The sequence below is a fragment of the Moschus berezovskii genome, chromosome 27 (genome assembly GCF_049115385.1).
Source record: "Moschus berezovskii isolate FMDL1 chromosome 27, NW_MosBer_1.0, whole genome shotgun sequence".
Classification (NCBI taxonomy): Eukaryota; Metazoa; Chordata; class Mammalia; order Artiodactyla; family Moschidae; genus Moschus; species Moschus berezovskii.
Genome location: NC_142486.1, coordinates 19,460,134 through 19,473,211, shown reverse-complemented (window position 1 = coordinate 19,473,211; position 13,078 = coordinate 19,460,134). Strand labels below are relative to the sequence as shown.

The window sequence follows — 13,078 nt, the reverse complement described above, 5'->3', positions numbered from 1 at the left end:
CCGTGCCAGGTCTTAGTTGCGGCACAAGGGATCTGGTTTTTTAGTTGTGGCATGAGAACTCTTAGTTGAGCCATGTGGGACCTAGTTCTCTGACCAGGGATCGAACCTGGGCCCCCTGCATTGGGAGTGCAGAGTCTTAGCCACTGGACCGCCAGGAGAGTCCCCCAAACTTGAAAATTAATGCTGAGAATACTCATTGATTTTTTTTTTTTTTTTTGCAACTGCATATCTATGGAATTACATATCTACATAGGCATCTAGGGGCTTCCCTCATGGCTCAGCTGGTAAAGAATCTGCCTGCAGTGTGGGAGACCTGGGTGTGATTTCTGGGTTGGGAAAATCTCCCGGAAAAGGGAATGGCTACCCACTCCAGTATTCTGGCCTGGAGAATTCCATGGACTGTGTAGTTCATGGGGTCGCAAAGAGTCAAACACAACTGAGCGGCTTTCACATATATGTACATCTGTAAGTACTTAATACACACACACACGCATACGACAAATACGTACCATTTAAGCACCTGAAACATTGGGTGGGCATGCATGCTTAGTTGCTTCAGTTGTGTCCAACTCTCTGCAACCCTATGGACTGTAGCCAGCCAGGCTCCTTTGCCCTTGGGATTCTCCAGGCGAAAATACTCGAGTGATTTGCCACACCCTCCTCCAGGGGATCTTCCTGACCTTGAGATTGAACCTGCAACTCCTGTGTTTCCTGCCTTGCAGGCAGATTCTTTACCAGTGAGGCACTGGGGAAGCCCTGAAATGTTGGGGGTGGGGTCTGAATCCATATGGGTAAGTAGGTTTGTAAAGCAGTCAAATTAATTTCCCTGAAGCTTCCACAGCTTGAACAAACTACTTAGGGTTGTTTTGATGATGCTGTTTGTTTCTGTTTGTCAGGCATTTGAATAATGCCTGGCACACAGCAAGCACAGGGTGAGTCTCTGGGAGAAGTGAAACAAACCAGCCGCTGCCTTGTTTCTGCTCCTCTGAGACAGCAGGGAGGGCCCCTTCCCATTCCCTGAATCCTCAGATGAAGAAATCCCTGTTGGAGGGCATTTCACAACTTTCCATGAATTTTCCAGTATTGCAGTTGACACTCATGCAAATAGGACCGAATCAGTAAATGTTTCTTTAATGAATAGGTGGTTGGGCCAGATCAGTGTTTCCCACGGGAGGAATGTGAGATGGTTTTAGGCGGGACGGAGATAGATGTTTTAAATGTTAATAATTAGGTGTTTGTTACAGTGTGTGTTAGAAGGAAATATTAGATAGCACATCAGAGCTGAGTACTAAGAAAATTGAGTTTATTTAAAGACATATTACTTTGGGGAGAGGGTGTTGGGGAAGGAAGGATTGAGAGTTTGGGGTTAGCAGGTACAAACTATTATATATAGGATGGATGAGCAATAAGGTCCTGCTGTATAGCCCAGGGAACTGTATTCAGTATCCAGTGATAAAAGCATAATGGACAAGAGTATGAAAAAGAATATATTAATAGATATATGTATAGCTGAGTCACTTTGCTGTTCAGGAGAAATTAACATAACATTGTAAATCAGCTGCTGCTGCTGCTACTAAGTCACTTCAGTCGTGTCCGACTCTGTGTGACCCCATAGACAGAAGCCCACCAGGCTCCCCCGTTCCTGGGATTCTCCAGGCAAGAACACTGGAGTGGGTTGCCATTTCCTTCTCCACTTCAGTAAAATAAATTTTTGAAAAAGACATATTACTTTGACTAGGTGGTACGTGAGTATCATGAACATTTTGAAAGCAGTTGTGGATTGGATGAAGATTGAGTGACTCTTTCAGGTCTTTGCAAATCTGAGATTTTTGACTGTTTGATCCTGAGTTTGAAACATGAAATCATGATATTCAGATAGAAGGGTTGTTTTCTGAGTTTGGGAAACAGGAGTGTGATCGTGGACACGACAGCAGACCTCGGTGCACAGTACAGGGAGGTCACCGCCGTTATTTCAGTATCTACTTTGTATGTTTTATACGTTCCTTCTAACAAACTTAGGGATGTCCTGTTCATGCAATCTTGCAGCCTATCTTGTTGTCCTGATACTATAACTCCAGGTTCAGTCGTCTTATAAAAAAAAAAAAAACCTTTGTGTTCATTCCTAATTATTTCTAAGGATAAAATCCCTGTAAGTGGGACTGTTGGCCATTGTGTTCACATGTAACTCTGGCTTTTTGTACTTGTTGCCACAGTGCCTTGAAGCATGACTGCCAGTTACCAGTTTGGGCAGTGGTGCCCCAGGGCCCTCTTCTCATCCCTTTCCAAAGCCAGGTTCTACTGAAAAAGAGTTTTATTGCAGATTTGATAGGAGCACTACTGCTCTCTGTTTTTGCTTTCATCTTCATTTTTTTTTTTCTTTTTGTGATCATCAGGCTGAGCTTTTTGTTGGTTCATTGGCGAGTTGCTTCTTTTGTGAATGGTTCATTTTTGTCCTTTACCCATTCTTCTGCGATGCTTGTTTTTTCCCTTATTAATGAGTCCTTTATATTGTAAGGATATCAGCACTTGATGACTTGTTACACGTTATTTTTCTAGTGTAATAATTGGCTTTTATGTTTGTTTATGAAGTCCAAAGTTACTGTCGCTCTTTTTTTTTTTTATCAATTAATTTTTTGGCTGCACTGGGTCTTTATTGCTGCTCTTGGGCTTTCTCTAGCTGTGGTGTGCAGACTTCTTATTGCAGTGGCTTCTCTTGTGGAGCGTGGGTTCTAGGGTACTCGGGCTCCAGTAGTTGTAGCACAAGGTATTAGTTGCATCATGGCCAAACTTCCTGTTGCTCTTGTTATAAAGCCAATATTAATTATTTGATGGGAAAAATTAACTTAAAAAGAAACAGAATAGCATCATTTAAAAATGGCAAATAATCCTCTTGTTAGTTATTTCACTGCTAAATGTTGACATCTGGTGAGTCCCTTATAGTCAAAGTGGTTCGTCATAGTTCAGTACTATTTTTTTTTTTAATTTAATTTTTTATTTATTTTTAAGTTAATTTTCATTGGAATATAGTTGCTTTACATTGTGGTGTTAGTTTTTACCATTCAGCAAAATGCATCAGCCCTACATATACACATATCGCCTCCCTTTTGGATTTCCTTCCCATTCAGGTCACCACAGAGCGTTAAGGAGAGTTCCCTGAGCTATACAGTAGGTTCTCATTAGTTACTTTATACGTAGTATCAGTAGTGTATGTATGTCAATCCCAGTCTTCCAGTTCCTCCCACCACCTTCCCTTCCCCTGCTTGGTGTCCATACATTTGTTCCCTGTATCTGCGTCTCTGTTTCTGCTTTGCAAATAGGATCATCTCTACCATTTTTCTGGATTCCACGTGCATGCATTAATACGCAATATTTGTTTTTCTCTTGTGACTTACTTCATTCTGTATGACAGTCTCTAGGTCCATCCACTTATCTACAGATGACCCACTTTCATTCCTTTTTATGGCCGAGTAATATTCCATTGTTTATAGGTACCACATCTTCTTCTATCCTCTCCTCTGTGATGGACACTTAGGTTGCTTCTGTACTATTTTTTAAAATCGAAGTATAGTTGATTTACATTATTGGTAGTTTCAGGTGTACAGCAAGGTGATTTCAGTTATACAGATATATGTGACAGTACCGTCTGAGCCATTCTGTGATGCACATGGTCTTGGATTTTAACTTCTGAAATCAGATGTGTCTTAACTCTCAACATTACTTGCAGTCACTGTCAAGTGTCGTTAGAGGTCCTTACGTGTGCAAGCAGACACAGAGGTTATCCCTGGTGGCATGGCCTGGTTGGAAAGCTGTGACCACAGTGTCCAGTGCTTTAGTCCACCTACCTTTTAAGGGCCATTTGAAGAAAGAACACAAATCCTGTTTGCTGTTGAAAATCATTCCTTGATATCTTCTGATGAGATCAAGAAAGAGCCAGTAGCCAGACTTCCAGGCTGAGGGTCAGCTGCTTGGAAGAAAATCTCAGAGAGAATGTTGGAGATCTCCTAAGAAATGCACCCTCGGGGGCTTCCCTGGGAGCTCAGTGGTTAAGAATCTGCCTGCCAGTGCAGGGGACATGGGTTCAATTCCTGATTTGGGAAGATCCCACATGCCATGGAGCAACTAAGCCCGTGTGCCCCAACTACTGAGCCTGTGTTCTAGAATCCGGGAGCCACAACTGCTGAAGCCCGCACCCCTGGAGCCCATGCTCTGCAATGAGAGAAGCCACTGCAGTGAGAAGCTCCTGCACAACTAGAGAGTGGCCCCTGCTCTCTGCAGCTAGAGGGAAAGCCTCGAGCAGCAGTGAAGAGCCAGCACAGGCAAAATAAATAAACAAATATTAAAGGAGAGAAATACATCCTCACCAGTGCCCTCGGTGACACAGAGCTCAGTATTGTGTGGAAAGGGACAGACATCCTGAAAGTGAAGGCTTAGCCAGCTTACCTCACTCTTCTTTCTGTCTGTACAAGAGAGAGGGAGATGATGACACTCTGGCCCAATAAAGGAGCTTTTTCAATAATGACAAAAGTAAAATTCTAAGCAGTTAAAAAAGAAACATTCACTAGTAGAGTAGTGTGTTTTTAATTTCTTTTTTCAATCTTGAAATTGATGGTGTCTTAGATATGATGAAATATAGTGTACGTTTTATGAACCTCTTGCCATGCCCAGTTCTTTTAGTTTGTTTTTTTTTTTCGGCCGCCCTACGCAGCCTGTGGGATCCTAGTTGCCCTACATCGGGGGTGTGGAGTCTTAACCACTGGACCATCAAGGAGAGTCCCCAGTTCCTGTTATAGATGACTGGTTAGTATTCATTGTACCAGTGCACCGTTACCTGCTCGGCTGCGTTGGCGGCCTGTAAATCCTGAATGATGGTGCTCAGCTCCCTTCAGACTTCCCAGGAGCAGCGCCCAGCAGCGCCCCCTTCCTTCCTCTTCCCAGCAGTGTGTTAATTCGGCTTTTTATCTTGGCTGCTTTTCCAGGCTGAGCTGTGAGATCCAAAACTCCGAGGCATGGTAACCACTGGCAGTCATCTGGGTCTGAGGACTGGGGAGAAACACGTGACGGTAACCTTAGGGAGCGGGAGTCATGGGAACTAGTGATCAGAGGTCCTTGGGTTATGTCTGTTCATCGCCCCACCTGTTTTGTACTGCCAAACATCACCTCATGCGAAGAGTTGACTCACTGGAAAAGACTCTGATGCTGGGAGGGATTGGGGGCAGGAGGAGAAGGGGACGACAGAGAATGAGATGGCTGGATGGCACCACTGCCTCGATGGACATGAGTTTGAGTGAACTCCGGGAGTTGGTGATGGACAGGGAGGCCTGGCGTGCTGTGATTCATGGGGTCGCGGAGAGTTGGACACGACTGAGTGACTGAACTGAACTGAAACATCACTGACCGCGCCCCGTGTGCTGTGGGGATCCATCCCAGGCTCCTGCCAGGCCCTGTATGACCTGAGTCTGCTTCTCTCTCCAGCCTCCTCTCCAGTTTCTCCTGTTTTCTTACTCTCCTCCAGCCCTCCCTATTCCCTGCTTCTGGAACATTCCACATGCACTCCCACCCCCGAGCGTTTCTGCCTGCAGTTCCTCCTGTCATGAATGCCTTTTGCACAGCTGCCCTTCCCTAATTCTCTAGGACTCAGCTCAGCCATGCCCTGTAAGAGGGGCTTTCCCTCTCACCGCTACATAGCTCCTCCATTCACCATGTATTACATCCCTCGTCTGTCGTGATCTCTGACTCTGTCACTCCTCTGTTTTGTTCACCACTGTAATCCAATGCCTGGCACTTAGCAGACAATAAATACTGCTAGACACTCAATACTAACATTGCTGGGCTGAATCGATAGTATTAAATCCACTGATAATGCAGAGTTGGAAGGAATAGAAACTGTTCCTTGTTATCCAAGAGGGCACTAATGAATCCAGCAGGGAACACGTAAAGGGAGGCAAATTGATCAGCTTTTCAGCAGTTTGAGCTTCTTGGTGGTGCCTTCTCTGTGCGGAGTAGTCAACAGTGGTTCTGTGTTGTCGACAGGATTCTTGCCCTGGATGTTGGGGCAGGAACAGATTGACTGTGTTCTCATCATATCTGCATCATCTACCGGTCTTGCTTCAACTGCACATATGACTTCTACCACTAGGTGGCGAGAAATGATTCCTAAACCAGTGGTTGTTTTTTTTTTTTTTTTTTTTTCATTTTGGTAATTGCTTGTGGGATCTTGGTTCCCCCCACCAGGGATTGAACCTATGTCTGTTGCAGTGGAAGCTCAGAGTTGCGAGTCTACCGCTGGACCTCCAGGGAGTTCTCAAGAACACTTTTTTCATAGTGCTTATATACCCAACGCACATTGAAACAAAAGTTTCACAAAAGCAGTCCTGACTTCTCCAATATAGTATGATGCTGCTATTTTCTGCTTTACTGTGTTCTACTTCATTTTTTTAAAATGGAGATTTGCAAACTATTACACTGATTTTGTGATATGAATGGGTCACAACTCATTGTTCGAAAAGTGCTACTTTTATTGGCCGAGATGCGTGTCTTAGTTCCCCAATCAGGAATTGAACCCTCAAAAAAAAAAAAAAGGAATTGAACCCTCGCCTTTAGCAGTGAAAGCATGAAGTCCTAAGCACTGGACCTCCAGGGAATTCCTGAGAATCACTGTTTTAGACAACTGAGTATTTTGGTATGTGCACACGTGCATATCTGGGATGCACATGTGCATGCGGGATATCACTTGGGATGTTTAAGGTTGTAAGTAACAGAAGCCTGACTCAATTTGATGTAAGTGGTAAAGACATTTGTTATCTCACTAAATTTTCATTGTGTGGTAGAGAAGGCTCTGGGCCCCTGGGTTGGGGGTGGTGGTGTGTGTGATGTGTCCCTAGGGATCCAGATTCCTTCCCTGACTTCTCATTTATCCTGAGGCTGGTTCCACTTATGATTGCCAGGAGATTTCCAATGGTAATCAGAGCTTTAACTCCCAGGCTTGGAACACGGCATCTATCATTGCTTGTAGTGTAAACTAGGGTTGAGAACCTTTAGGCTACCCTGGCATTTTCCAAATTGTAGCTGTTTTATTTGTTCCTGGTTTCTCCACTACAGCCTCCTAAGGGACATGAAAGGACTGTCAGAGTCAGGAGAAATACTTTGGTAGTTATTAGTGATATTTGCTATTTATTTTTGGGTCTCACTTCCCCTGGACACAAAACTCTTGTTTGAGCAGAGTTACCTGACTAGCTCTGGCCAGTGAGTTTGCTGTGTGAATAAATGTTCAAAGAGCTGTATGAAATATGAGGTGAGCTTACTTGCTGTTTAGGGTCCTGGAAAAGGAATTAATGATATGTGGGAATAGAGAGGTAAGAAATGAGTGTGATGGGAAGTGTGATGAGAGTGACTGTGAATGTAAAGGTGGGTGGATCAGTCTGTTTAAACTTGTGCTGGAGCATTAAATGTTATTTAACCTCTCATCTTTAAAAATTGAAGTGTAGTGGATTTCAGTTCAGTTCAGTTCAGTCGCTCAGTCGTGTCCGACTCTCCGCGACCCCATGAATCACAGCACGCCAGGCCTCCCGGTCCGTCACCAACTCCCGGAGTTCACTCAAACTCATGTCCACAGAGTCGGAGGTGCCATCCAGCCATCTCATTCTCTGTCGTCCCCTTCTCCTCCCGCCCCCAACCTTTCCCAGCATCAGAGTCTTTTCCAGTGAGTCAACTCGTCGCATGAGGTGGCCAAAGTATTGCAGTTTCAGCTTTAGCATCATTCCTTCCAATGAACACCCAGGATTGATCTCCTTTAGAATGGACTGGTTGGATCTCCTTGCAGTCCAAGGGACACTCAAGAGTCTTCTCCAGCACCACAGTTCAAAAGCATTGATTCTTCGGCGATCAGCCTTCTTCACAGTCCAACTCTCACATCCATACATGACCACGGGAAAAACCATAGCCTTGACTAGACGGACCTTTGTTGGCAAAGTAATGTCTCTGCTTTTTAATATACTATCAAGGTTGGTCATAACTTTCCTTCCAAGGAGTAAGCGTCTTTTAATTTCATGGCTGCAGTCAGCATCTGCAGTGATTTTGGAGCCCCCAAAAATAAAATCTGACACTGTTTCCACTGTTTTTCCATCTATTTCCCACGAAGTGATGGGACCAGATGCCATGATCTTTGTTTTCTGAATGTTGAGCTTGGATTTACAGTGTGTTAATTACTGCTTAAAACATAGTGATTCAGTTATATATATGTGTGTGTGTATATACTCCCACACATACGTTCTTTTTTAAAATATTCTTTTCTGTTATGGTTTAATGTAGGATATTGATTATAATTCTCTGCTATACAGTAGGACTTTGTTGTTTATACATTCTGTGCATAATAGCCTACATCTGCTAACCCCAGCCTTCCTCTCCATCCTCCACCAGTCCCCTCCCCTTTGACAACCACCAGTCTGTTCTCTGTGTCCATGATTCTGTTTCTGTTTCATCAGTTCAGTCGCTCAGTCGTGTCCAACTCTTTGCAACCCCATGGACTGCAGCACGCCAGGCTTCCCTGTCCATCACCAACTCCCGGAGCTTGCTCAAACTCATGTCCATTGAGTCGGTGATGCCATCCAACCATCTCATCCTCTGTTGTCCCCTTCTCTTTCAATCTTCCCCAGCATCAGGGTCTTTTCCACTGAGTCAGTTGTTTGCATCAGGTGGCCAAAGTATTGGAGTTTCAGCTTCAGCATCAGTCCTTCCAATGAGTATTAAGGACTGATTTCCTTTAGGATTGACTAGTTTGATCTCCTTGTAGTCCAGGGGACTCTCTGGAGTCTTCTCCAATACCACAGTTCAAAAGCATCAGTTCTTCGGTGCTCAGCTTTCTCTATAGTCCAGCTCTCATATCCAAACATGACTACTGGAAAAACCATAGCCTTGACTAGATGGACCTTTGTCGGCAAACGATTCTCATAGATAGGTTCATGTGTGTCGTAGTTTAGATTCCACATGTAAGTGATATCACATGGTATTTATCTTTCTTTTTCTGACTTCGCTTATTATGATAACCTCCAGTTGCATGGTTTGGCCAGAGATAAATCTTTGGATCCTTGACCTGGTTCCTGGGAACTTGCCCATGGAACCTGGCCTGACCCTACTCTCTAATCACCTGTTTCCTTTTTCATCTCTTTCAGGTTTGCAGTGAGCATTGGCTACTGGCAGGACCCTTACATCCAGCATTTGGTGAGACTCTCTAAAGAGAGGAAGGCTCCTGAAATTAACAGAGGCAAGTGCCCAGCTCCCTTCCCTACATCTCATGAATCCCTGGGGTTCTAGGAATTCATTCTTAAAAAGAGAGTTCTGGAGTGTACTGTCTCCACCAGAGTGTGAAAATGCTTGCTTCCCAACTTCCACACCAGCACAGTGTATTATGAAACTTTTAATCTTTATTCCTCTGGTACAAGAAAAATGATGTCTTACATTCCTCTTATTTTAAGGTGTGGTTGAAACTCATTATTCTGTGTTTAAAAGCCACTTACATATCTTTTCCTGAGAGCTGTCTGTTCATGTAGGGGGTTATTTTTGTTGTTGTTGCCCTATTTTGTTAGTAACACTGTTAGGTTATGCAAGTAATTTCCAGCAAGGAAGTCAAAGGATTTGAGACAGGAGTGTGACTTAGTTGCAGCCAGATTGAAAAATTGACCACTGACCATGATTCTTGTGGGTGGAGGGGAATCTGGGCCTTAAAGATGGGTCCTGTAGGTGGGTTGTGTAAGAACTGCAAAGAAATATGTAAATGGTGGTTCCTGAAGAGAAAGACATGGTAGTTAACATTGATCTAAGGGTAAAATTGGGCAGCAGTTAGCCCGGGCGAGGTGTGGCAAAGAGGCCTTCCTGAAGCCCGGCTTCCCCGCTGTCCAGACAGATTTCCCAGGGAATGTTCTGGAGGCAGGCAGCCGCTGTTCTTCGTAGCCCCAGGCCACATGGCAGCCCCCTTCCTTCTTCCTCTCCTGGGTCCACATCTCTAGACTGGGGACCTCCAGCCCAGGAGGAGAGCACTGCCCAAACGTCTGAGGTGAAGACATTTTTTCCTCAAATTGAATCCATTGCGGATGCTATTCCGCAGAATACAGTAAAGATGATTTACTAGAGGCATTTCCATAGCAGTCCAGCTGTTAAGACTCCATGCTTCCACTGCAGGGAGCACGGGTTTGAGCTCTGATTGGGGAACTAAGATCTAGCATGGCTCACGGTGCAGCCAGAAAAAAAAAAAAAGGTGATTTACTAGAAAAATAAAATTCAAACACAAGCCCAAAGTATTTGTTTGATTATAAGTCATGTAGGGATTATCAATTATTTATTTGGCTGAACCACACAGCTTTGCGGGATCTTAGTTTCCTGCCCAGGGATTGAACTCTGGTCCCCGGCAGTGGTAACACAGAGTCCTAACCACTGGACTGTTAGGGAATCCCCCCAGATTATTTATCAGCACATTCACTAAAATTTCTCTGTCAAATGACAAAGTTTCTGAATACTACTCTCAAATTTTGCTCTTAAAGTATTTACACCTTGCATATCAGGCCATTAGGACAGACAGCCGCTATCTTCCTGTCTCCCTTCTGGGTTTCCCGTCTCCTTTGTTCCCGCTCGTCACCCTGGAGCTTATCAAGTCCATTAATTAGGCCACCACTTGCTGGTATCTCTGCTTCCCCGCTTCGTCACCCTCACGTTGGTGATGCCATTTTGTAAACACAGAGGCTGTAACCCACACAGGATGGACGTGAAAGGAACAAGATAAGAATCATGGCTGTCTTTGCTTTGACATTCATCTGCCCAATTTCCTGACCTAAAAATGTTATTTTCCATGTGTGCTCAGTCCCTGAATCGTGTCCAACTCTTTGGGACCCTGTGGACTGTAGCTTGTCAGGCTTTGTCCATGGGATTCTTCAGGCAAGAATACTAGAGTGGGTTGCCATGCCCTCCTCCAGGGGATCTTCCCAACCCAGGGATCGAACCAGCATCTCCTGCTTCTCTTGCATTGCAGACAAGTTTTAGCAGAGTACTCATTAACTTCCCCTGGGGCCATGAAAAAGCACCTTTCCAAGAGGACATTTGGATCAGATGTCTTGATGAAAGACTCTCGTCTTTCCTAAGTAACAGGACAGGGCATTTTATTTTTCTTAAACTACCATTAAGTAGTTTATACTTATTTTGGTCTGACCAGCTTTTTTTTTTTCACCCTTAAAAAAAGGAAGAATTTGGAAGTCATTATTTCTCCTGACCCTGAAGAAGGGCACGGCGTTGTATTGCTCTCCCTAGCACTGTGGGCTTTGCACGGATTATTCTGTCGTCACCAAGTGATAGCTTGCTTCTGTCTCTGTCACTTAGGATATTTTGCTCGAGTCCATGGCGTCAGTCAGCTTACAAAGGCATTTCTACAGAAGACAGAATGTAATTGTCAAATTCTAAATCTTGGGGCCGGGATGGATACCACCTTCTGGATATTAAAGGTAAATTTCCCCTCTTCTCTTCAGTTGTTTTAGTTTGTTGAAGATGTTCACCTGGTTCAAAAACTTGAAAAAATAGATTACAACGGGGTGACAGCCTGTCTCCCATGCCCCACAACTTCCATCAGCTCCATACTTTATCCCACCAGGGCCCTAGTGGAGATATGTGGGTTATTGCTCACATTTTGCTGCCACAAACAGGGTTATAATACAATTCCTTGGGTACATTTTCCTCTGCATGTGTGGAAATGTATCAGGGGAAACAATTCTACCAGTAGAACTGCTGAGACAAAAGAACACATGTGTTTGTAATTTTGATGAGAACTGAAGATTTTATTGTTAGAATAACAGTGTCTTCGGTAGTAACATTGGGAGATTTGCAAGACTGGGTAAAGATAACATGATCCAAAGCCTTTTTGAAGTCATTCTCTGATTTGATTCCACAACTCTTCTGTTTGGGGTTGTTTGAGGGCAGGTATGATTATACTCACTCATACAGGTAAAGGAAACTTGGGTCTGGTTAGTGGCAGACCCAGGGCTTAAGTTCTGATCTTTGATTCCTGGACTAGATTTTACCACCAAACCTTTTCCCTACAAATATCTCACTGATGGCATTTTTCTTTCTTTCTTTTTTTTTTTTGGTAGGTTTTTACAGATTTTTCTTGGTTCTTCTATCAGGTGGCAGTAATGGGTATGTGCATTCTCCAGATTTCTTGCAGACAGAGAGCAAGATAAATCAGAGGGTACAGGCATAACTCAACCTGCATTATCTGTGTTGTCCCCTGTCACCTGATAAGAAGGTCTTTGGTCATAAGAACTCTCAACCTTTCTCTTACTCAAAAATCAGTGGCCTCAGCGTGGCCCTGGTGTTAATCATTTGCCGCTGCATTCTTCCTTCTAGATAAGATAACTGATATTTATGACGTGCTTTTTTTTTTTTTAATCTATTTATTTATTGCTGTGCTGGGTCTTCGTTGCTGTGCAAGCTTTTCTCTAGTTGCGGCAAGTGGGGACTGCTCTCTGGATGCAGGGCCTGGGCCTCTCATTGTGGTGGCTTCCCGTTACAGAGCATGGGCTCTAGGGCACAGACTCAGTAGTTATAGCACGTGGGCTTCAGTAGTTACAGCTCCCAGGCTCTAGAGCACAGGCTCAATAGCTACCTCTCTGTGGGATCTTCCCTGATCAGGGATTGAACCCGTGTCTCCTGCATTGGCCGGCAGATTCTTTACCACTAAGCCACCAGGGAAGTCCCTATGAAGTGCGGTTACATCCATGACCTCAGGAATTAACATGAGAGCTCTGTTGCGGGAGCTTACACAGATGGGGAATACGGGGCTTTGGAAGTTCTTCCCCCAAACTGGACAGCTAGTGGCACTGGATGTGGACCAACATTGGCCTGCAGCTCGTCAAACTCCCGATTCCTTCCTCTTTCCTCTGCATACTCCCTGTGGTCGCTTGAGGGGTCTTTTCTCTGGGGTAATTGTGCCCCTATGACACCGTGACCCTGGTGTGGTGGACGCAGCTGGAACAGAATACAGTGTGAAAGAGTGTGTACCGCCGGCATTAATATGGGCTGCTGGAGAGATCCCTCCTCGACC

General features: G+C 44.4%; 1 protein-coding gene across 1 annotated transcript in view; it reads left to right on the top strand.

Moving 5' to 3' along the window:
- The window catches only part of LCMT1 (leucine carboxyl methyltransferase 1), a 66,668-nt gene that overhangs the window by 15,756 nt on the left and 37,834 nt on the right, over window positions 1-13,078 (top strand). Inside the window, exons 2-3 of the mRNA XM_055409710.2 lie at window positions 9,168-9,259; window positions 11,362-11,483. Coding sequence (XP_055265685.2) covers window positions 9,168-9,259; window positions 11,362-11,483 — 214 coding nt within the window. The remainder of the gene's footprint in view (window positions 1-9,167; window positions 9,260-11,361; window positions 11,484-13,078) is intronic.